A 25636-nucleotide genomic window follows, 5' to 3' on the forward strand; every position below is an offset into this window, starting at 1 on the left:
TTAAGATGCGTGTATTCTGTTAAATGTAAATTTTACCTTGATCTTAAAAATGTTTTAAAAAATGGCTTTTTTTCAGATTATAAAGGTAATATACCTTTATTGCAAAAAATTGGTAAAATACAGAAAAATATAAAAACAAATTTCTCATAAACACTCATCCAAGAGATAATCAGGATTCATATTTTGGTATGTTTCCTTTCTGTCTGTTCTGGTGTCCACACACACATATTCAGAATTCAGTGTGCCCTTTGTTTTTCTCTTGATCAGTTCTCTGTCAATTACCATAAAACAGCAAGGAAATGCAGACACTAGGAATGTGAGTGCCTCAGCTTCCAAAGTACTCAGCCAGTTAATTTGTGAAGTCTTGTCACTCATGAATGGCATCTGAAATTGTGAGTCAGGGAGTGGTCATTAGGTTATTATTATTATTTTTTAATCTGGAACTTAAAATGAATTTCCAGTATCAAAAGCCCCAAGAGGGAAGTGATTCTACAGATCCCTGAGGATCCATCCATACGGGCACTCAGGCTCACCCTGCATTTGTTTCTCAACCAGGTATTACCTTTGCTCAGACTTTCCTACAGGAGAGAATTCATGTTTCTCATCAACAACCTGATACCAACATTATGTAGGAATGATTCTAAATACTGTTTAATAAAGCAGAAATAATATAGTCATATAATACAAGATTTAACTTTCTGGAATGTATACACATCAGTTAACTGGCCATCTAGTAGCAGTAACAGCTGTTTTGCTTTGGACACCTTACTGGGGTGTCAGGCCTTTGCAGAGACTGGAGAAAACCTCTTAGAGAAGTAGCTGCCTAGAGCCTGGAGCGATAGGGTCTCCAAGTGGGACAGATGAAGCGAGCTGGCTAGCTAATGAAATGAGGGAGCCATCTCTGGTGTGTGTCCCAGGCAGTCATGTGGACAGATTGTGACTGGCAGAGATCTGGGAGTGTGCATTCTGGTGGCCGCAGGAAAGCCTGTAGTGAGGGACTAGACTGAGGCCCGGGAAATTGAGCATTCCCAGTAGTTTCACTCTCTGCTTCTGTGGGCCCTCTGATGCTGCCGCACTTACACTGGAAACCATGAAACCTTTCCTTGTGGTATTTGTTTGGAAATACTGATCAAAGTTATCAGATAACTAATTCCAGTTATCTGGATTTAGAAAAAAATTAAGATTAGACAATTATTTTAGTTAAATAGGAATTTCTAGATAGCTGGTTATAACCGTTCATTTTGGCTGAAATTAAATAGTGCTTCCCTGTGACCCTGTGACTTTGTTTCCTAAGGTAGCTGTTCACAGGGCATCCCAGATTATCTAACACCTGGAAGTTCTGATACTACTCACAGTTTTTAAGTGTTCCTTTCAAAAGGTCAAAACCAGCTGAATTTGATGGGTTACACCTATAATAGCAACATTTGAGGAGGCCAAGTTGGGAGAATTGCTTGAGGCCAGGAGTTTAAGACCAGCCTGGACTACATAGCAAGACCCTGTGTCTACAAAATATTTTAAAAAGTAGCCAGTTGTGGTGACACCTGCTTGTAGTCCTAGCTACTCAGGAGGCTGAGATCAGAGGATCACTTGAGCTCAGGAATTGAAGGTTGCATTAAGCCACAGTGACACCACTGTACTCCAGCCCAGGTGACAGAGCAAGGCCCTGCCTGTAACAACAACAACAACCACAAAACAAAACAAAAAAACCAACCCTCACAACACTTAAAAGTATTTTCTTCCTTCCATGGATTTAGCCAGAGAATACATGTGTTCTTCAAGACAATAATATTTTATGATTTTATTTCTGAGCAACTTTTTTGCTCTCGGAGATTATAAAATTACTATTGATGGCAGTGGTTCTTAAATTTGGGTGCACACCAGAATTACTGCTGGAGGTTTTAAAAATGCGAATTCCTGGGTTCTGCCGCTTGTACTTCTGAATGACTCAGCCAGTCCAGGGCCTTTCTACTCAGACTCCACATATGGGATAATGTCAAACATACAGAAGCACAGGCCCCTTCTCAGACATAGGGTCAGCATCTGTTTTGATGAGGGCCCCACGTGATACGTATGTATAAACAGGAGCGGAGATTCTTCATGTCTGATATGCTCACAAGGCTGCTGGTTGGTGTACCATATTTTGAGAAGCATGGTCTGTGAAATTGCATTTTTCATTCTGATACAGTCAAGGAAAGTGCCAATTATTTAGCAGCTGCTTAAAAAGTTAAATATAAATGTACCATATGACCCAGCAGTGTCCACCCCTGGGTATGTACCCAAGGGAAATGAAAATATGTGTCCATACAAAGACATGCACACAAATGCTGGTAGCAACCTTATGCACAATCATCCCGAACTACAAACAGCCTACGTGCCCATCATCTGGTGAATGGATAAGCAGATGTGGTTTATCCATACAATGGAAGGTGATCCAGCAGCAAGAACGCATATAGTACTGGCCCACACTCCAGCACGATGACCTTGACAACATTATGCTAATGAAAGAAGCCAGATCTGAAAATCCAAATATTTTGTGATTCTCTTTATATGATATGTCTAGAATAGGCAGATCTGTGGAGACAGCAGATAGATGGAGAGTTGCCTGGCGATGGGATGAACTGTAAAAGGGTGTGAGCGGTTCTGTCGGGAGATGAAAATGCTCTAAAACTGGATTGTGGTGATGTCGCACAACTTAGTCAGTTTCCTAAATTCAAATACATACCTGCAGTGGGAATATTATATGAGAAGTCAGTTATACCCTGATAAAGTTTTTACAAAATCATGTTAAAAGAAAACTGGCTGAGTACAGTAGCTCATACCTGTAATCCCAGCACTTTGGGAGGCCAAGGCAGGTGGATCATTTGAGCCCAAGAGTTCGAGACCAGCTTGGGCAACATAGTGAGACCCTATCTTTACCAAAAAAAAAAAAAAAATTTTAACAGGGCATGGTGGCATGCACCTGTGGTCCCAGCTACTTGGGAGACTGAGGTGGGAGGATCACTGGAGCCCAGGAGGGAGGTTGCATTGAGCCAAGATAGCACCACTGCACTTCAGCCTCCAGACAGAGACCCTGTCTCAAAAAAAAAAAAAAAAGAAAGAAAGAAAGAAAACCTCTGATCCAGGGTAGAAGGAGCAAGTGAGCATGGAGCCAGGTTCATGCTTCAGGTTTCAGTTGACCTTTCATAGCTCCACCAGATTATGCCTGCTGTTTTCCTGGATAAATCTTTCAAAAATCTGTGTAAATCAGTGGATGCATGTGGAAACAGTATTAGTCTTTCAAGCCTGTCCAGTGGCCTGAAGTACTAAAATGCCTGTGATGGTTGTTTTACAGGAAAAACATGCAGAGGAACAAACAGGTAGCCATGGGCAGGAAAAAATTTAATATGGACCCTAAAAAGGTAAGTGAGAAAGAAGTGGGAAGTGGTCCATAATCTTTAAGATGGGTTTTTTTTTTTTTTATAGTGCTCAGATAGACCCTAAAGATGTTTTTTTCCAAGTGTTACAGTTTATGTCGCCATTTTGTAGAGCAGACGTCATGTGCTAAGCCCTGGTTCCTAAACTGTGACTCCCTAGCTTTTTAGGTCAATTAGCAGGTATTTATTAAATATGCCAGTGCACCCACACCCATTTCTTCCTGTGCCCTCTCCCCTTCTTTTTAGCTGGTTCCCAGCACAGCATCATTGGCGTCTTTGTTGTCTTTTTCTAGGGTATTCAGTTCTTAATAGAGAACGACCTGCTGAAGAACACTTGTGAAGACATTGCCCAGTTCTTATATAAAGGTGAAGGGCTCAACAAGACAGCCATTGGTGACTACCTAGGGGAGAGGTAAGGCCCTGGGGATATGCGGATGCTAAGGAAGGCTGTTCAGGAATTACACAAGGAAACAAACTCCCAAATACCTTTAAGGTCTTGGAGGGATTTTTGCCTTAAAGCATACATAGCCACACTGGCGTTGAGGGAGGCTGTTCCAGGGAAGAGTGGTTAGTCTGTCTGGGGGTCCTGGGGGACATCTTGCTTGTTTAGCCCATCAACAGAGCTAGCCTGTTTTCTTGCTAACAGTGTGCATGAGTGGCTGTCTGGGCAGCTGTAGGACTATAGGACGCAGTGTGGGAGACCTGGCCTGGCTGGAGATTCTCAGGGTCGGTGTCTGACTCCTGCTTTCTCTCCCATTTTTTGTCATTTCTCTATAGAGATGAGTTTAATATCCAGGTTCTTCATGCATTTGTGGAGCTGCATGAGTTCACTGATCTTAATCTCGTCCAGGCACTAAGGTGAGTATTCTTGAGGTGAGCACCTTTGGAAGGAGTGGGAGGCCAGCCTTTGATCATGAGTCTGTCCTGGGGGGCATTTTATTGAAATTCTATCTTTGGGTATGATTTTGAATATCTTGAAGTATTTGGGAGGTAAGAAATCTATTGGTCTCTGACCAGAAATGACTGGGTGGTCAAGGGGAATTCCCTTTTGTTATGTCCTGAGGCAGATTCTCTAACACTCTTCCTTGAAGGTTTTAGAAATTGAATACTAAATTATGAAATTTTTCATCTTCAGTTTAGAAAATCTTTCATTTCCTGCCCTGGAATAAGTAGTCGTGCATTTCATTTTGTAAAGAAAAAAGTAAACTTTAATTTTTTATTAAATCTGTTACTTTCTGCCTTTTAAGAAACTGTCATTCTGTATTTTCACTGCTGTAGGTGTAAATAATGACATCATCTTTTGTGCTATCACTTAGCTGGATGGAAATAATCCACAGTTGAACCTGTCAGCTGTGGGTCTTTCTTTGACTTAAAGGGATCCATTGTTTTTTTGTTTTTTTTGTTTTTGTTTTATTTTTTATTGCATTTTAGGTTTTGGGGTACATGTGGAGAGCATGCAAGATTGTTGCATAGGTGCATATGTGGCAGTGTGATTTGCTGCCTTCCTCTCCTTCACCTATATGTGCCATTTCTCCCCATGCCATCCCTCCCCGACTCCCCACCCCTCACTGTCCCTCCCCTATTTCCCCCCAACAGACCCGAGTGTATAGTGCTCCCCTCCCTGTGTCCATGTGTTCTCATTGTTCAACACCCGTCTATGAGTGAGAACATGCGATGTTTGATTCTGTGTTCCTATGTCAGTTTGCTGAGAATGATGGCTTCCAGGTTCATCCATGTCCCTACAAAGGACACAAACTCATCGTTTTTGATGGCTGCATAATACTCCATGGTGCATATGTGCCACATTTTCCCTGTCCAGTCTGTCATCGATGGGCATTTGGGTTGGTTCCAGGTCTTTGCTACTGTAAACGGTGCTGCAGTGAACATTCGTGTGCATGTGTCCTTATAGTAGGGTGATTTATACTCCTTTGGGTGTATACCCAGTAATGGGATTGCTGGGTCAAATGGAATTTCTATTTCTAGGTCCTTGAGGAATCGCCACACTGTCTTCCACAATGGTTGAACTAATTTACACTCCCACCAACAGTGTAAAAGTGTTCCTATTTCTCCACATCCTCTCCAGCATCTGTTGTCTCCAGATTTTTTTAATGATCGCCATTCTAACTGGCGTGAGATGGTATCTCAATGTAGTTTTGATTTGCATTTCTCTTATGACCAGTGATGATGAGCATTTTTTCATGTGTTTGTTGGCCTCATGTATGGATTAAAGACTTAAACATAAGACCTAGCACCATAAAAACCCTGGAAGAAAACCTAGGCAAAACCATTCAGGACATAGGCGTAAGCAAAGACTTCATGACCAAAACACCAAAAGCATTGGCAACAAAAGCCAAAATAGACAAATGGGACCTAATCAAACTCCACAACTTCTGCACGGCAAAAGAAACAATCATTAGAGTGAATCAGCAACCAACAGAATGGGAAAAAATTTTTGCAGCTTACCCATATGACAAAGGGCTGATATCCAGAATTTACAACGAACTAAAACAGATTTACAAGAAAAAAACAAACAAGCCCATTCAAAAGTGGGTGAAGGATATGAACAGATACTTTACAAAAGAAGGGATCAATTGTTAATGCTTTGATAAGACAGTCATCTCTTTTTGCCACCCATGTTGTTTTCTGAAAATAGAGTTTGTTTAAAATGGCCATTATATATGTTTCAGTCTTGTGTATTATTCTGAGGAGGGAAACAATTCCTTAGTAGGAAAATCTTAATTGTTCATTTTTTCCTAAGAAATATTTTACTTTTGATTAAGATAACAGCGATGTGGATGGCAACTTTGCATCCGTTAGAGTTACAGTAACAGAAGGCTGAAGCTCAGCGGGCTCCCTTTGCACTTTGGTGTTAAAAAATCATTGGCAGTGGCCGGGTACAGTGGCTCACATCTGTGATCCCGGCACTTTGGGAGATTGAGATGGTGGCTCACAAGGTCAGGAGTTTGCGACCAGCCTGGCCAGCATGGTGAAACCTGTCTCTACTAAAAATACAAAAAATTAGCTGGACTTGGTGGAACGCGCCTGTAATCCCAGCTACTCAGAGACTGAGCAGGAGAATTGCGTGAACTCGACAGGTGGAGATTGCAGTGAACTGAGATTGCACCACTGCAGTCCAGCCTGGATGACAGAGCGAGACTCTGTCTCAAAAAAAAAAATCATTGGCAGTTTAACAATTCACAGAGAAATAAATTGTCTCCCCAAGTTCTGGAACACTCTGTCTTTCCCACTCAGGCAGTTCCTGTGGAGCTTCCGGCTACCGGGAGAGGCCCAGAAGATTGACCGGATGATGGAGGCATTTGCCCAGCGATACTGTCAGTGCAATAATGGCATGTTCCAGTCCACGGGTAAATACGATCATTCATCCTCGTTTATGACAGGCATTTTACACTGGATTCTTTTCTTGGCACCAGATAATTTCTGAAACAAAAGGGCTGAGATTCATGCCTAGAAACATTTATTTAATAATACTTATAATAATAAAATGTTGGAAATAATCCAAAAGCCCCACAGTAAGGCACTAGGAACTTAAGTGGTGGTACCTCTGAACTGTGAAATACACCAATATTAAAAACCATGTTTTAGCTGTGTGCAGTGACTGACACTTGTAATGTCAGCACCTTGGGTGGGAGGCCGAAGTGAGAGGATTGCTTGAGGCTAGGAGTTTGAGACCAGCCTGGGAAACATAATGAGACCCTGTCTCTGCAAAAAAATTTCTAAAAATTAGCCAGGTGTGGTGGCTTGTACCTGTAGTCCCAGCTACTTGGGAGGCTGAGGCAGGAGGATCTCTTGAGCCCAAGAGTTTAAGACTGCATGCAGTGAGCTATGATTGTACCCAGCACTCCAGCCTGGGTTGCAGAGTGAGACTCTGTCTCAAAACAAAAAACAAAAACTAAAAAAACCCATGTTGTTGTAAAGAATTTTTATTGACATAGGAGAACAATAATAAGATTAGCAAAAAAGCATATATATGTATCTGTTTGTTTCCAATTTTGTTACAGTATATGTAACATATTTGTGAGATAAATTTGTGGTGTGTTATACATAGACACATTTACATACAGGAAGTAAAGCAAAGTACTGCTAGATAATGGCATGAGAGGTCATTACAGGTCATATGCATTTTTTTAATACATTGTGTTTTTCACATTTTCTACAGTGTGTGTGTGTTCCTTTTCAGTCTGAAAAAAATAAACATCATTAAGTCTTGAATACTTTATGTGCTTTTTTGTGCCTTGCTCCTTTCAGACAGCATTGTGCCTGAGAGTGTAGATTCATCCCATTGTTTTAAGAACATGGTTTTTTAATTTCTGATTTCATCTAGCATCTCTTACTCTTGTGGGTGGGATGTTTCTGATCATCTGAGCATACAACGGCTTCCCTTTGCTTTTCTCTCATCTTTAGACACTTGTTACGTCCTCTCCTTTGCCATCATCATGTTGAACACCAGTCTGCACAACCCCAATGTCAAAGATAAGCCCACGGTGGAGAGGTTCATTGCCATGAACCGAGGCATCAATGATGGAGGAGACCTGCCGGAGGAGCTACTCCGGGTAAGCAAGCAGGAGTGGCCTTCATTCAAGCCAAGAAAGAGTTCACTGGGAACAGGATCGTGTTTTATGGGAAGGAAGAAAAGACATATGATTTATCAAGGGTCTCCTCTTTTAATTTATTTAACCATATGAATTTCATGAAGAAATGGGTAGTAAGGCCCAGCTACTGAATCAGGAAGAGGACAGTGGTTTGTAAATAGGACACTAAAGGTTTGAATAGAAGTTGAGCTGCTGTCTTTATTTTCTTCATTGGGATGTCTTATTTATTTTGTCACTGTGAGCTGCCTGAAAGCAGAAATGGTCATATTCTTCTAGTCTCAGCACCTGGCAGGCTTGGCTTACTGTAGACACATAATAAATGCTTGTGGAATGAATGAAGAGAAAGGGAAGGAAGAAAAAATATTTCTAGAATCAGAAACATGAATTGTCATCTTTTATCCCAGAATCTCTATGAGAGCATAAAAAATGAACCCTTCAAAATCCCAGAAGATGACGGGAATGACCTCACTCACACTTTCTTCAACCCAGACCGAGAAGGCTGGCTATTGAAACTCGGTAAGAACGTCTCTGGGTTAGGGATCCTAAAGCTGAGACTTAGGAAGAAAGATGTGTGTGTGTGTGTGCGCGCGCGTGTGTGCGCACACATTCATGAACACACACACACACCATATGGGAAAGGGGGTGGCTTATGGGGGATTCCAGAGAGACTTCGGTATGAGTTCTGTTCTAACAAAGGTCCACTTCCAAAAAGAAAGTGACTTCCTAGTCATTGCCCCCATGGGACACAGACTACTGGGGACAGACTTGACTCCACTGTAACTATTGCCCACATGTATTTGTGCTCCATGTTTCCACTCTTGAATTGGTTGGCCAGGTTTTGTTTCAAGGCAGTTCCCTGAGCACCTGGTCCATTTGCCTTCCCTGTCCCCATAACCATTGGGAGGGTGGCCAACCTTGTCCATCTTTCTACTTCCCATCACACAGACTTGTACCTGGCGCTCCTGCCCCCGCCCCAGTGCATCGTCACTTCCTTCTGCATCTGGCTTCCCCACAGGCAGCGTGCATGGCAAGCCTAGAGCCCTTGGCTGCAGCGCAATCCACGGCACTCTTACTCATTCTTGGGCAGCGGTTTTTTTTTCCCCCTCCTTTCAATCCGAATCAGCCACATTAATGATTTTGTTCATTCAAAAAAGCTGAAAATGCATTCCTCTTCCCTCTGCCAGAAGTGATGAGCTTGTATTGCTGAGATTTGTGGTCATGCCCTGAAGGTGATAGAGTAATCAATAGGAAAAACATTAGTAGGGTTTTCATGCACATTCATGTCCACATGTGATTGTTTTATTAGTAGTTTCAGAACAGAGAGAGAGCTCTGGTCTCTCTGGACATAATGATGTCCATTCTCTTTTTTTGGCCACTAAAAGCATACTTTGCTCTGTTGCCTTCTGCCTTAGCCTTTGATGAGTTGGGTTCCCACATTAGCAGGGGCTGCTCCCTCCTCTGTTAGCGCAACTACTCACTCCGGTGATTAGACATCAGTACTCTCTTGGCCATTACCGACACATCTGGGAAGGCTAAAATGGAATCCTTTATTTCTGACTATTTCAGAGAGCAATAGACTTTATATTTCCTTTTAAAGGCATATCCCAAGTCCATGTGCTTATACATAATGACTTAATTCATAAATTCCCCTTAAAGCATCACTTCACCATCAGTTTTAAATATCTCTTGAATTGGCCATCATTTTTTATATCTCTAAGCCAGCAGAATCTTTGAAGTTAAGGCTCTAAAATTACTAACCCCACAGGCAGCCTTCCCTTCCACATTCTTATTGCCAAGTGGTTAGAGTTAAAAGGAAACCTACTGGAAATGTTTAAAGTGTGTCCAAGTTTGGATTTACTTCCCCCTCCAGCGAAATTTGTTTAAATGCTAATACTAAGTGTTAGCTTTGACAGCCCAGATACTAAAATTAGAACAGTACAAAGATTATCTTGGTTCTTACACCAGGATGACATGCAAATTCATGAAGCATTTCATATTTTAAAAAAGAGAAAATTTAACCAAGTGTGGGACTCAGTTTTAGCTCATTGCATTACTTTTTCTAAACCTCCATCAAACCCTTCTAAACTCCGAATATTGTGTTTTCATTGTAGCACACTTAGAATCACTCCTTGTGTTTATGTGCTGCAGAAGGCAGGGCTTCCAGCCATCTGTAGTTGTGTGTATATGTCTGTGTATGCATATAGACATAAGAATGTGTATTCTTGTGTATACACATATGTACATGTGTATTCATGGGTATGTGTGTGCATTCTCACACACACTTTAAAAAGTGACAGCCATCTAAAGAAAGACATTTAATTTCCCCTGAAATAATCTTAGCTTTCTTTGCTCTGATTCTGGATATACTAATAAAAATATTGGCTTCGTAAAAGCCAATTTGTGGCATCTTTGGGGCCAGGTTTCCAATAGTGCCTCAAATCTTGCCTTGATGAAGTGGGACATGGCATATAAGAGCCCCTCGTTCCCGTGCCAGACTGTAGTGGGATCACTTGCCCAGTTAGTGTTTTTAGTTCACCTCTCTCCCAGGCAGGCATGAATGTGACTGATACATTGCACTTTAAGATTAAGGAATCGGATTTAATTTCTTTGTTTTAATTTTCTTTTCTCCCTCATTTGTATGTTTCCATGATTTTGGCTCTCCTTTTCCTTGCCCCACACTCCAGGAGGTATGTAACCCCTCACCCTGCTCGCTCGCTCTGCCTAGGCCACTGTCATTGCTGCAGCATTTTCTTATTTTGTTATTTTTGGTTATTTTGTTTTTTAATTGCTGGTGGTAGTGTTAATGCTGCTTCTAACTTGCGGTACAGTCCCTAGGGAACTGGTCAGGATCAGGGGTTTGGAGCAATTTGCATGTTTTTCCTTTTTGGAGAAGTATATGTTATATTCATTACTTGAATGCAGTAATGCAAGAAAACATACTAAGAGTGGATTTGTAAAAGCAGAGGAAGTTTCCACTACATTTCACGTGGAATTATTGGCTAAGACATGCGCTATGTTTGATACTCAATTTGACATCCATTAATCAACCCGATTGAAAGTTAATCTCCGAAGTGGGGATGAGGAGAAAGAAGAGAAGGAAGTCTTTTTTATTCTTATTTCAAGCTGAGACTTTCTCCAGAGAGAATAAAGTCTTGACTTCCCAAAGCTATGGAAAGCTTCTGATTTACCATGTGGAAACACAAATTAGGGAAATAATTAAATTAGACAATACTTAAGACATTTGCTTTTGCATGAAAAGGGGTAATGGTCTTTTCTAAATTCAAAATGATACCGAGTGAAAATAAAAAAAAAAAAAAAGAAAAGAAAAACTCCAAACCAAAAAACCCTTCCTGAAGTCCTTGTGTTGAATTTCCTGGGGATCAGAGAAGGGTATTACAGCCTCGGCTCTGTTTTTATGTTTTGTTTTGCTCCCTCGCTTTTTCAGCAAGTCCTCATTAAAGCCCTAAATCAGTCTCCTAGTTACATTGTTGGTGTCTCCTCTCCATTTGCTGGTTTGGGGAAACATGTTTTCCTAGCCCAAGACTCCTCAGGTTTGTGCCTAAGCATTCCCTGAGCAGTAGCTACGCTTACAAAGAACAACCCCAAACATAGACACATACTCAGATGTTTTAGGGACTTGCCAGGTTGTTCTCAGCTGTAGGGGAAGATGGCATCTGGCCTTGATACCTCGAGGAGTCACAGGAGGGCCTGGGGAGCCGTGCAGTGGGAGGTGGTCCTGTGAGTTCCACAGGGACTGTCCTAGGCGCGCATTGATCTGTCTGCTTGTTCCATGTTTGTTTTTCTTTCCACGTGGAAATGTTCCCCGTGGGGCCACAGTGGTGCTTTATGGTAGAGGTCTCTGTGATGCAGCAAGTTGTCTAGGGAAAATAACCAAGCTTTTGTAATCGGGCAGAGAATTTCTTCTGGCTTTGCTTTTTCTCCTTGATTTCCTTCCATCTTGTTCCTTTTAGCATCTGACTCCCTTTTTCCATGATCTCCTAAGTCCCAAGGGTTACCGGGTAGTGCCCTGTGATGGAGTGCATGGGCGGTCAGCATGGGTTGATGTTCCCTTTGTGCTGAGCCTGCGTGGGCAACCAGTGGCCCACCAGGCTGGAAGACCAAAGTTCTCAGACTCTGAATTGGTGGGGGTTCCTTTTTAAGAACAAATTGGCTTCAATCCTGTCTTCTTTATCCTCCTTATTTATTTTAGTTCTGCCCAGGCTTTCTTGTTTTCCACATGCATGTCATAGTATCCATTGATGGTTTTCTCTTAATTCATGCCATCTAACCTTTAGGGACCAGCGGCAAGGGCTCACATGAAACTTACAAGTCACTGGAGGGAGAGAGTCTCAATTTGCTTGATACAGCACAAGATGGGCAGGCAGATGGCACGTGCTTGCTTACAGCAGATACCCTTGCCTAACCTCGATCTGTGTCATTTGGAATCTTGGCAATTAATGATCAGTCACGTAAGCCCGCCTAGAGTGCAGCATCTAAACGGGGTGCGAAACACAGACCTGAAAGCCCAGTGGTCCTTTTACTTGTCTGCCAGGACCTACACTAGACATTTTCTTGCCATAACATTATTCGCATAGTCCCCTTAGGTTTCTCTGGTGTGAGCATGCAGGCAGGTCTGGGCAGTTGGAAATAGTCCCTGTAAAACCACCGTCCTCTTTGCTCAGCTGTTTGTGATGAGGGCAAGAGAGAAATCATGATCGGGAGTATGAGATTTACGCCCCATGGTCCTTGCTATTTAGGAAGATTGGAGAAGTGATGTTGTCTGTATATTAAGTCTTAGCAAAAGAATAGGGCACAAGAAGTGTTTCTAGAATGCCATGCATAGCTTCACAGGTGAAGGCCATAGGGATCATTTTTGGGTGGTTCATGTTCAGAAGATTTTCTCTTGATGGGAGGGAGGTGGAAGGAAAGAAAGCCTGTGGTCCTGATGTGACAGCGGGCATAGCTTCATTCAGATAGGGTGCAGTTATATTTTTTCTTCCTTCTATCTGTCCCAGCATAACTTTATGACCCAACCCCAACTTTTCCTTTTTTTTTTTTTTTGAGACAGAGTCTTGCTCTGTCACCTAGGCTGGAGTGCAGTGGTACAATCTCAGCTCATTGCAATGTTTGCCTCCTGGTTCAAGCAATCCTCATGCCTCAGCCTCCTGAGTAGCTGCGATTATAGGCACATGCCACCACCCCCAGCTGATTTTATATTTTTAGTAGAGACAGAGTTTCATCATGTTGGCCAGCTGGTCTTGAACTCCTGACCTCAAGTGATCCACCCACCTCGGCCTCCCAAAGTGCCGGGATTACAGATGTGAGCCACCGCACCCGCCATGACTCCAACGTTTTGTACTGAGAAATACTAAAAAGAACCAAGGGAGGCCCTTGCCAGCCTCTCAGCCGCCGCTGCCAGAGCTTGTTTTGCCATGGCTGTATTTGCCAGCTGTTTTTTCCCAAAATGGAAAAGACTCTTGAGGCAGCCTCTCAGTACAAGTTGATTCTTCCTTGATAAAGGAATTCTGCTTTGATTCTCACCCAGGACTCAGGAGAATTTGTTTTCAGGACACCAGCACATAAGGTTAAAAGTCAGTGTAGAAACTCACTCTAATCATGAAGATGAGGAAGAGGGTAAAACCATGGGAATTGGTTTCACGTTCTAAGGAAAGTGTGGATTTGCTTGTGAAGCCTCCCAGCATCTCCCTCCTGATTCCCCCTTCCTTCACTTCCAGTGAAACACTCCTATGTGCTGGCTGCTTGTCAGTGGCAGAGTAGCCTGCACTAGGGCTGACCCTTCCGTCTTTTTCTGTTCTTTGGCGATTTCTACCACGTAGGCTTTTTGCTGACTCTGGCAAATTTGCATTGTGTGTCATTATCGCCCCTGGGTTTTCCCTCCCAAACCCATGCTCATCCTGCCGTCCTGATTCCATCTCCAGGGTGTCACCTAGACGCGCTTGCTCTGCTTGTACCCACAGACTTTCACTGTGTAAAAGATGCTTGTGTCTCGGCTCTGTGTCTTGTTACTGATGTAGATGTTGTGGTCTCCACGTTCTCCTGATGCCTCTCCCCCCATCTCTGAGGAGAGAGCTGTGTGTGTTGCGGAGCCCGCGCTGGTCTGGTTCTCTCTTGTCGAACGCGCATCTCTGTTTGCTCTGCAGGTGGCAGGGTAAAGACTTGGAAGAGACGCTGGTTCATTCTGACTGACAACTGCCTTTACTACTTTGAGTATACCACGGTGAGCACCTGCTGGTCGGCATCCAGACTAGGGCTGGGCAAGGCCTCGGTTCCAAGAGACTCTAATCAGACATGGTTGAGGAGACGGTTGGATTTGCCCTTCTATATCTGTGGGGGTTGGAGGAGAGTTTAAGCAAAGAAGAACTGAGGTAGATCTCAGAGTGGGGAACCCCTGAGAGGATGTGTGCTCCTTGCAAGGAACTTGGGCTCAGAGCAGGCATCCAGTTCTGGTGGGACGGGAGACGCCTGGCCTGGAGGAAGGGGAGCATGAAATAACATACTAGAAATGGGTTTTGGAGCTGAGCTAGAAAGAATGAATTTGCATTGGTTGCTGAGAAAGAATATGTGGCTCTAATTAAAAGGGAGATGAAAAGAAAAAGGAAATAATCATGATTTAGAAAATTCAAGTGTTCTGGATTTGCAGAAATAGGATTTCAGAAGAAACAGCCCAAGGGGTAAAATATATAGCGGGGGAAAGGAAATGAAACGGGAAAAGTTAATTTGAGATTATCTGGAGTTTTAAAAAGTTTTGTTGGTTTTTATTCAGTGAGAGAGACAGCTGTGAATTTGAGTATATATATCCCTCTTGTAATAATAGGCAAAGAGTATAAAAATCGTAAATTAGTTCTTTTCAGAGCTCCCTCTAAGCAGGGTGCCCAGAACCCTGGCAAGTTAACACTTGGTGGGGAGACTGTGGCTCACTGCCCTATGAGGGGTGTTTTTCCATTTCTGCCACCTCTCTTGGTCATTGTAAGAGCAAAGCAGGCATACTGCCACAGCATCTGACTTTTGTCTTAAAATAAATCCAGGCAGTTGAGTTGAGAATGCTCTGCTTTTGTTCTCCAAGTATATCTTCATGGAGCAAAAGTCATTGATTTCACTGAGAAAATTAAGACTTAGAAGTATCTTTTTAAATAATACAGAGAAAAATTGGGCCTAAGTAAATTGAAATCCTGGCTATGTTCACCGGTCACTTATTTAGGACCAAGAAACAGGTGCATGCCTTGGCATTTCCTACTGTGAGGCGTGAAGATAGGTTTCCATTGTGTCTGACACTCGGCGTTGTTCTCCATCCCTGCGGGCATCACGCACATGCAGCTTCTCACCCTGGGAGTGCGCTTGGTAGCCCCATCAGGCTGCAGGCCAGAGCCACTCATTCTGATGGTGTGCCGACTGTTAGGATAGTGAATCCCTGTGCAGGGAATTCTGGCTGGGATTTTGGACGTTGTAGGGGCTAAACTCCTGCCCTGTAAGTTCTGCACTGGCTTTGCTTTCCTGTTGTTACAGTCTTTTCATATGAGAGTAATACACTCCAGATATACAAAATAGTAAAAAGAAAGCTGCTTTCTGTTTCACTCCCAAAGTACCACTGTGAACATCTTGGTACAGTGCATTTTTTTCTGTTTTGTCCACTCTTCTGCCCCATATTTCACCTTTTCTCTGAAGACATCTACACTAATGATGCCTTTAACATCCTGTCTGGATTTGTTTCACTATTCTCTGGGTCAAAATGACACATACATAAGCATGTAAGTGGTGTACTCCTAAGTACTGGACAATCCTATAGCAATACTATGAGATTCTAGAATCTTCTGGTTTTTCATGATGCCCACCATAGTGATGTCACCTTAATTCAGCAACATTTATTCAGCAAAGTGCAGCATTTTATCAGGTAATGGAAATACAGAGATAAATACATTTTCTTTTTCTTTTTTTTTTTTTGTATGTGCGAGATGGAGTCTCACTCTGTCTCCCAGGCTGGAGTGCAGTGGGGCGATCTCAGCTTATTGCGACCTCTGCCTCCTGGGTTCAAGCGATTCTCCTGCCTCAGCCTCCTGAGTAGCTGGGACTACAGGCATGTGCCACTATACCCGGCTAATTTTTTTTTTTTTTTTTTTAAGTAGAGGCGGGGTTTTACCATGTTGGCCAGGCTGGTCTCGAACTCATGACCTTAGGTGATCCTCCCACCTCGGCCTCCCAAAGTGCTGGGATTACAGGCATGAGCCACCGCGCCCAACTGATAAATATGTTTCTTAAGACACAGAGAGAGAGTTGTCAGAGTTAAGACGGTAGATCAAAACTTCCACACAGAATTATCTGACAGAGCAAAATACTAGTAATTAGGGAAAAACAGCAACCAAGCAGGGAAAGGGTCATAACTAATTCTGTAAAGTTCAGCAAGGGCAGCAGGGGAAGCAGCAGCGGCAGTGGCGGCAGTCAGGAGCAGTGTGGAGGGTTTCTTGCTCACAGCCCGGGATGTAACGAGACCTGGAAGTCTCGCTGGGTTTCTCAGGTCTGGGAGGAAGCAAATTGAATGGAACTTGTTATTTTTTCCACTCTGATCAGAGTAGTAAAATGTCCTACTGAGTAGAAATTGGTGAAATGGGAAAAGTAAAAAAAACAGCCGTTAACAGACATAAGTAAAGGCTCAGGACAGTATATTCAATGGGGATAACTGTCCATGGAGGGTCTCCCATGAGCATGATATCCATCCCCAAATACAGGGGTCCTCAACCCCCAGGCCATAGAACAGTACCAGTCTGTGGCCTGTTAGGAGCCAGGCCACACAGCAGGAGGTGAGTGGCAGGTGAGTGATGGAAGCTTCATCTGTATTTAGAGCCAGCTACTCCCCATCACTTACATCAGCTCCTGAGCTCCACCTGCCCATGCCAGAGATCTAGGTTGTGCACTCTTGATGAGAATCTAATGCCTGATGATCTGAGGTGGAGCTGAGGCAGTGATGCTGGCGCTGGGCAGTGGCTGCAAACACAGTTGAATGTTAGCAGAGAGGTTTGACTGCATAGAGACCATAATAATAAATCAGTTGCTTGCAGACTCATCAAAATTCTGTCAGTGAGTGGCAAGTGACAATTAGGCTGCTGCCGGTGGCAGGCTTTATAGTGGCAAGTGAGCTGATGTACTTCAATTGTACAGCTGTATCTGGTGGCAGACTTTAAGTCAGAAGCCAACACTTACTTCAGTCCGTGCGTGGCCCACCCATTGTTTTATTTACCACTGCCACCCGCATCTCTTTCCTGTACTACGCACTTGTCTCAGCCACAGTTTTGGTAAACCCACCCACTAACCTTAACCAAAATGAGTAAAAAACAAACAAACATCACTGGAGAGCTTCTTTGAAAAGGGGGACAGACCCATTGACTTGACAGCAGAAGACACTAAGACTGCCAACACAAAGCTGCATTTCAAAGAAAATGCCAAGAGTCCTTCTTAAATTATAGGTTAATTGCAACAGGTGACCACATTTGCGAAGCCCACTTGGTAGAATATGTTGTGACCAACCATCCAACAAAGCCGTGGAAACTTCAAAACTGCTTCACTGCATGGAGACCAAGCACCTGCATTAAAAGACAAGCCTTCGGAGTTTTCAGAATGAAAAAACATAAACACGAAGAGCAGAAGCAATTATTGAAGGCCACCCCTTCGTCAAATATGTCTGTACTGAAAGCATCGTTCTTACTGTCTAATCACTTAGTGCTAAAGCCAGGACTGGCTATTGGTGAGGAGTTGATCCTGCCTGCTGCTAAGGACATTTGTCATGAACTTTTAGGAGAGGCCGTAGTTCAAAAGGTGGCACATGTTGCTCTTTCAGCCAGCGCCATAACTAGAAGAAGTGATGAAATAGCAGCAGATATTGAGGCACAACTGTTAGAATTAATGAGTCACTGTGGTACTCAATCCAGGTTGACAAGTCTCCTGATACTGACAACAAGACTACAGTGCTTGTTTTTCTGTGGCATGTTTTTCACGGGGATGTGCATAAAGTTATGTTGTGTGCACTTTAGTTGCCAACCAACACCATGGCTGCTATTCAAGTCTTTGAATTATCACGTATCAGGGAAACTAAACTGGTCATTTTGTGTTGTCGTATGCATGGATGCAGCGGCTGCTGTGACTGGTCAGCTTTCTGTTTCACTACTCAGGTTAAAGAGGTCACGTCTAAGTGTGAGTCGATGCAGTATGTCATCTGTAGAGAAGTGCTGGCTAGGCAAAAAGTGTCACCTGAGCTTAACGACATTTTGCAGGATGTGATTAAAATTACCAACCACGTTAAAGTATGTCCTAACTCACGTCTGTTCACGCAGCCCTGCGAGATGGCCGCAGAGCACACACAGCTTCTCTGATACACAGAAGTGAGATGCTTTCTAAAGGGAGATCACTAGCCAGAGTTTCTGAGTTACAAGAGCCACTTCAGAGATTTCTTTTATAAAAAGTCACTACTAGAACACATTTCAGTGACACAGAATATATAAGTTATGAAACTTGTTTACTTGTATGACATATTAAACCTCAACAAACTCGATCTGTTACTTCAGGAGAGAGTGACAACTGTGTTCAAGTCGGCAGATAAGAGTGACACCTGTGTTCAAGTTGGCAGATAAAGCGGCTGCATTCCAAGCCAAACTGGAATTACAGGGGTGATGAGTGAACACTAGGCTTTCTGACATTTTTCAAACATGAGCAGAGATTGTGAAAGACATTGAGCCGGGGTCTTCTTTCTCCCAGCTGGTGCATGATCACCTACCTCAGCTTTCAGAAGAGCTTGAGCTTTACTTCGCTTTACTTCCCAACCACAAGACCCCCAAACTGGGAAGGAATGGATCTGTGACCCATTTGTGAATAAAGCAGGTGAATCAACTTTGTCCATGCTGGAAGAGGATCGACTGCTTGAGATCACAAATCACAGTGGCCTTCAAAGTATGTTTGAGACAACTTCAAATCTCCATATGTTCTGGTCTGGAATAAAGTAAACATGGAATATCCTGAGATTGCCACAGACGCACTGAAAAGCCTGCTTCCATGTCCAACATCCTATCTTTGTGAAGCAGAATTTACTGCAGTGACAGCAACCGAATTGAGATTACAGAGTAGACTGGACATAAGCAACACATTTCATGTGTCACTGTCTCCATCACCCTCAGATAGAACTATCTAGTTGCAGGAAAACAAGCTCAGGGCGCCCACTGATCCTACATTATGGTGAGTCACATAATTATTTCATTATATATTACAGTGTAATAATAATAGAAATAAAGTGTACAATAAATGTAATGCGCTCAAATCATCTTGAACCATTCCCCTCCCCCACCCTGATCCACGGAAGACTTGTCTTCCACAAAACCAGTCCCTGGTACCGAAAAGGTTGGGGACTGCTGCCCACATAGATGGAGCAAACCCTGACGTTGGACACTTACAATCCCAGAAGAAAGACCAGAACTCGGGGAATATCTTAGATGAGCTCTCCCTCCATTCACCATTCTCTTGTGAGACTGCATAATAAGCTAGAATGCAAAACACCTGGCCAGCCACCACAGGTCTGGGTAAGTGGTGAGGGGAGGGGCACACAAGCTGCTCAGAGATTCAGGGGAGGAGAACCAGTAGTCACTCAGATTTACCAGAGCCAGCCGGTAGGCCAGAAAAGCAAGGTTTCAGTCCTCAAACAAGTGAGAACCCAGGTAATACCATATATGTACAGTACAACTATTAACATAGAATTGTAGAATTATAACTTATTTATTGACAGATAAGTTAAAACTTTAAGGAGTGGAACAAATCAGCTGAAAATATGATCATTGTCCTAAATGCTTGAGCCAATCACAAAGATTATATCTGAAAAAGACAAGTATTAAACAATGAAAGAAAAGCTGGCAAATGCAGAGAACAGAAGATGATCCCAATACCAGAATAATTGGTGCCTGCAGAATCAAGATATGATGTGTCATGAGATTATTTCCCTAAAAGGAGGAAAAAAGCCTCAGAGTACACTGTATTTCAGGAAACTTTGTTACAGAAAGGGTGGCCCCAGAGCCTGGCCCTTTTAGACTATTAAACTTGGAGCCAAGTCTCTGGTCATTCAGTTGGAAAAATCAGATCATCTCCAGTAGGTTTTAGTCCTGGAAATTAATGTATCAAGGTCTGCACAGTTTTGAAGAGAAGAATGACCCAAGAGCCTTTATCTAGCCACATTGTCATTTAAGTAAAGCACAGCTAGTAGCACTCTGGTGAAGAAAACATGTGAAGTGTGGCACTTTGGAACCCTTCTTGAAAAAAATAGTGCTTGACAGTAAAATCTAGCCAGTAAGAGAATGAATCACAAGAAAGGCCCCAGGAAGTAAAGACTGTAGTGAGCACTGAACTATTCACTTAAATACAAAGCTAATACTTAAATATACAACTAATACTAAAATATGCTTAAGTACAAAATACCAAAATATACTTAAGTATGGAACTAATACCAAAATATACTTAAAGATAGAACTAATAGCTAAATATAACTAATAGAGAAGTAACAGCTAAATATACTTAAGTATAGAGCTAATACTTAAATATAAAACTAATACTAATTAACTAGAAATTGTGGCTGCAGGACAGACCGTGAGTGTTATAAACCTGGGCAATGTAAAAGTGAAATAATCAACAAAAATCGAGGTGGGAGGAGGAACGATGTGAAGAATTAGAAGATATTGTACTTTTAAAATGCAGAGTCGAGAAATATTGTTAAAATGGAAGCATGTTGTATGTTTTTAAAAGAATGAGTAAAACCTCTTAATGTTTTCATAAACTTTGTCTTAACTTGAAGAAGGTTTCTTTACTCTTGTGGTAAAGAAACATTTACTTTGAAGTTCAACACTTTTTCAGTTTCTGCTTCCTTTTCTCCCTTTACATTCTAAACAATTAAAATAGAATTATAGCAAACTGTCTTTGTATATAAAAAAAATTAAAATAGAATGTGTTTTCTGAAAATAATACCACGTGAAATAGCCTCTTTTCATAAAACCTATTTCTCTCCCTCTCTCTGTACGCACATAAAATATCTTCACCTGATGTCAGCAGTGATAATTTAGGAATAATTGGATTTGGAGTAATTTTAAACCTTTCACTTGTATTCTTTTCTGCATTATTTAGTTCTTTATAATCAGCAATTCTTTTATAAAAACAGCAGTGATTGTTCTTAAAGACAGATTTTAAAAGCCAAAGACATTGACCTCGGTTATTTCCCTCTTCATGGGGAAGCAGATGCTTCTTGGGCACACACAAGTCATCAGGGAGGGTGCAGCCTGCTTGTTCGTAGGCCTGCCGGTGCACTTGAAGTTCTAGACTGGAGCCTTTGAATATTTGGGATTTTGCATTGCTGCCCAGGAGCTTAACGTTTAGTTGTTTCCATCAGTGGTTCTCAGTCTGTCTGTCACTCCAGCACTGAGGGATGGGGTGAGCACCTGTCACCGATGCTGGCTCGCTCAAGCCAGTTCTCAAGTGGCAGAATAAGTGTGCCGAGAAGAGCCAGGAGGGCCACGCGGTGCAGGATAGGGGCAGGAAAGAGGCAGGGCCGGAAAAGACACTAGAATCCCCAGTGGTTCTCCCGGTGACCAGGAGGGTCTTATAATCTGGTCCCCACTCCCAGGCTGAAGACCATGGTGTAAATCTTCATGGTTTAAAATAATTTAACATTGAGAACATGCATCTTGCATGTGTGACCCAGATGCCGCAGGCCCCACCAGTCAGGGTATGCATTATGTCACATACTTATTGAGGCCCAAAGTGTGATTGCTCTTAGACCACCCACCTGCCCGCCTGGTGATGCCTCAACCCAATTAACCCAGCAGGATTCTCAAAAGGTTCAGGTACCAGATAAACCCTAGAAGTGAGAATAGGGAGAGTAAAAACTAGAAGCAGAATTGGCTAAGAACTGTTTAGGAAACACACCAGCTGTCTCCCTCACCTCATGCCCCTGAGTGCCTGCCCCCACCACCCAGGCAGAAGTTTGAGTGCTCGTCACAGGAAAGACTAACACTGAACATTTCTGGATGAGGGACCCTGCGCCCAGTTGAAGGTGGGGACGTTTTACCCAAACAGGAGTGTTGGGTAAATTTAGGCTTCTTGAATGCTGAGCTTTTCCCACCCCCAGCTTCTCCTCACTCAGCTCTCAGAACCACAGGTAGCCAGGTCTGGAGACAGAGTGGGAGACTTCTCTGCCCACAAAGAGATGCATAAGGATGTTTAGTCAGATTCCCCAGCAGACAGCCTAGTGAAAGGCCTTGTTGATGGTCAGAGTCCACAGGCTTCGGAGTCCAGTCAGCTCTAGTCTTCCACTCTTCAAGTGGGACAACCAAGGAGTCCCAGGTACCTGAGGAATTCCTCCAGCCTGAAAGCGAATAGAGACCAAAGCAACCGTATAGCCAAAGAGCAACTTGGATGAGAGAGGGGCTCCAGGAGAACAAGGCCTCAGCGCCAGCTCTAAAGAGACTCCTGGTCATCTGAGAGAGATGTCATCCCAGCTGTGGAACAAGAACAGGATCCTGTATGAAGCCAGGGAACAAAAATAACAAGAAATCCTCCTGGAAATTAAAGCATGGTAGAAATGAAAACTCAATGGAAAAGTTGGAAGAAAAATATTAAGAAAATCTCCCAGAAAGAATAAAAAGGCAAAGAGAAGGAAAATAAAGGAAAAAATTTTTTTCCAAAGAAGAACTAGTCCAGGAGGTCTAGCATGTTCCAGAGAAGACTGAGAAAACAAAGAGGAGGTAACCCTTGTCAAAATAATTTTTTAAAACTTCCCTCAAATGATTAATGTGTTTCCGGGTTGAAAGGCTTATTGAGTACCCTGCATGGTGGCTGAAAATACATGCACACCAAGGCTGCCTCTTTAGGGGGCCTTAGAACAGCGAGGACATGGAGAACGGCAGTCACGTGCAAAGCACCGGCCACCAGAACAGCTTTGCATGGGGTGACAGTGAATGCTGAAGGCAGGAGTGCTGGGCTTCACGGTCCTGGAGGAGGGTCGCGTCCAGCCTAGACTGTTAGGCCCAGCCAGCTATCAGCCAGGTGCAAGGGTTGAATAGAAACATTCTTAGCCAAGTGAGATCTCAGAATTGTTACCACCCACACACCGTTTCTCAGGATGCCAGCCCTGCCAAAATGAGGGTGCTAAGTAACATAAAAGCAGGAAAGGCCTTGGCTGTAGGAAAAGAGAGATCTTAAAACCTCATTTCAAGAGAGGAGGGAAGAATGCTCTGGAATGGAGAGTGGTGAGCTTAAAGATGAAAATATTTGCCAAGTATCAAGGCACCCAGTCCAGATTGGAACAGGCTTCAGAGGCTCCAGGAACGATTCCTTCAAGAAATTAAAATTCATTGGATGCCTGATAGAAATTAGCATTAGCAAGGAGGTTTTGATAAGAAGTTAACCATTTGCAGTTGATTTTGGTGGTAAGGTCACAGAAATATAATAAAAGGAACCACCCACTTCTCCACCCTTTATAATTTTGGTTCCAGTGGGGAAGGAAGCTTTCAGAAAGGAAGAAATTAGGAAGGTCACTATATGGCACAGGTCGGAAGAGGAACGTGGTGTTAATGAAGACACTGTATAGCTCTAACTCAGATTACTAGATAATTATTTTGGGAGGATGGGGAGTATGAATACTCCTGGGTAGGAGGAGGAGTTAAATCCTCTTCTATAGATAACATCTAAAATCGAGCACTCGCCAGGTTCATGCCTATAGTCTCAGCACTTTGGGAGGTCAAGGAGGGCGGATCACCTGAGGTCGGGAGTTGGAGACAAACCTGACCAACATGGAGAAACTCAGTCTCTACAAAAGCATAGAATTAGCCAGGTGTGGTGGCACATGCCTGTAATCCCAACTACTCGGGAGGCTGAGGCAAGAAAATCGCTTGAATCTGGGAAGTAGAGGTTGCGGTGAGCCAAGATTATACCATTGCACTCCAGCCTGGGGAACAAGAGCAAAACTCCATCTCAAAAAAAAAGGAGCACTCAAAAGGCAGTTCTATGATGGTATTTTAGAGATGTGTGAGATACAGAGGTAAATTAAAGACCAAGCATATTGGTTTAAAGAAGTTGAAAATAGTTGCTACCCGGGATGGGGAAATGGCTGAAAGACTATTTTTCACTTTTAGAAAACTCGTAGAACTGTTGTTGTTGTTTTTTTCCAACAGTTGGTGCATGTATAACTCTGGCCCAATAAACTTTCACAGTGCTAGGACTTGGCCATGGGTTGGCTGGATATCAGGGGACTGTGAAGCTGCCATCAGACATGTGCTGGAAGTGTATGCAGTGCTGTGGTCTCTGCGGATGAGATGGGACTAGTTGGCGGGTGCAGCTCTGTTCTGGACAGGAGTTTAGGTGCCTTTGGAAATCCAGGTGGAGTTGTCAGGACTGCGGTGTCTCTGAGGACTGTACTGTCTGGCGATGGGGTGATGGACAGAGGCAAGGGTCCTTAATGGCCTGCACCACAGCCGCTGTCCCAGGCATCAGGGGTACAGGGCAGGGCAGGGCCACTAGGGTAAGACTACGAAAGGTTTCCTGGAGTTGCTTCCCCAGAACTGAGGCTCCAGAGATGAGTAGGAGAGCCAGGCAAAGGGGAGAGGGAAAGGCCCTTCTAGAGGAAGGAGCCTGCACACTCCCTGCTTGAGGACCGGGCCTGGGTCATTGCCAGGCACACTCTTGAGGTACCTGTTGAATCTCCTGGGCTTTCTACTCACAGAGGACCTGCAGTTCTTTTGGCAATCCTCAGACATTCTTGACGCTGTTCTTATTTTGGAACATAAGGAGTGGTCCCTCAGGTCGATTTGTGAACATCATGTCCTGGGAGAAGGCAGGAGAGTTAGGATGAGTTGCTGGAGAGGAATCTGACCATGTGTGTGTCCTTAAACCTCATCTCTTCCACTGTTCTGTAGGATAAGGAGCCCCGTGGAATCATCCCTTTAGAGAATCTGAGTATCCGGGAAGTGGAGGACTCCAAAAAACCAGTGAGTATTTTTGAGGGGAGAAAGGGGATGGGCGTTTCAAAGATTTTTTTAAAAAACCCAAAACCAAAGCACTGAAAAGCATGATCAGGTCTCTTTTTTAGTTTAATTTTTGATTATATTGTTCAAGCCAAAGATGAGACTAAATCACTTCTTTCTGTGCTGTCCATCTGGTTTATAGTTTCACTTAGTGAGTATCACAGGAGGTGTAGAAGTTACCGCTCCTCAGATGGCAACAGCAAACACTCATGGGTGGGCTATTTATTTTATAACCTTGGGAAACCTTGTATTTATTTTTCCTTTGTTTTGGACCATCACGATGTTACTGGCTTGACTTTAAAAAGTCTTCAGTAACCTGTGGCTCTCTCCATATTTTACATGCATTAAAAGCGGAGCCAACTTATATCAGGTTGATATGTTTGCTAACAAGACTTATTTCTATGCAATTTACAGTCTCCAGAATTCCACTTCTAAGCTTCACTTTTCCATAGGAAAATATGTCTTGCTTGTATTTGGTGAAGGTCAGAATAAAGAGGCTTTGGGGAAAGAAATCAGCATGTTTCTCAGTCAGCAGCATCCTTTGCTTCAGTCTCTCTCT

The 25636-nt window shown here is 43.1% G+C and overlaps 1 protein-coding gene and 1 non-coding gene across 7 annotated transcripts in view; both read left to right on the plus strand.

Annotated features, from left to right (window-relative positions):
• Positions 1-25636, plus strand: part of CYTH1 (cytohesin 1) — a 105069-nt gene that overhangs the window by 73207 nt on the left and 6226 nt on the right. For all 6 annotated transcript variants that reach the window (XR_010339854.1, XR_010339855.1, XM_021670931.2 and 3 more), the window contains exons 4-11: positions 3332-3398; positions 3707-3825; positions 4191-4271; positions 6666-6778; positions 7836-7984; positions 8428-8539; positions 14185-14261; positions 24970-25041. Coding sequence is in view for 4 of the 6 variants with exons in the window: in XM_021670931.2 (XP_021526606.1) it covers positions 3332-3398; positions 3707-3825; positions 4191-4271; positions 6666-6778; positions 7836-7984; positions 8428-8539; positions 14185-14261; positions 24970-25041 (790 nt within the window). In the remaining 2 variants the exon portion in view is untranslated. The remainder of the gene's footprint in view (positions 1-3331; positions 3399-3706; positions 3826-4190; positions 4272-6665; positions 6779-7835; positions 7985-8427; positions 8540-14184; positions 14262-24969; positions 25042-25636) is intronic.
• Positions 9921-10024, plus strand: LOC135271784 (U6 spliceosomal RNA). The gene has a single exon (XR_010339909.1). It is a non-coding gene; the product is annotated as a U6 spliceosomal RNA (small nuclear RNA).

This window comes from Aotus nancymaae, unplaced genomic scaffold (assembly GCF_030222135.1).
Source record: "Aotus nancymaae isolate 86718 unplaced genomic scaffold, 86718_ANA_hifiasm-v0.15.2.pri h1tg000089l, whole genome shotgun sequence".
In the NCBI taxonomy this organism is placed as follows: domain Eukaryota; kingdom Metazoa; phylum Chordata; class Mammalia; order Primates; family Aotidae; genus Aotus; species Aotus nancymaae.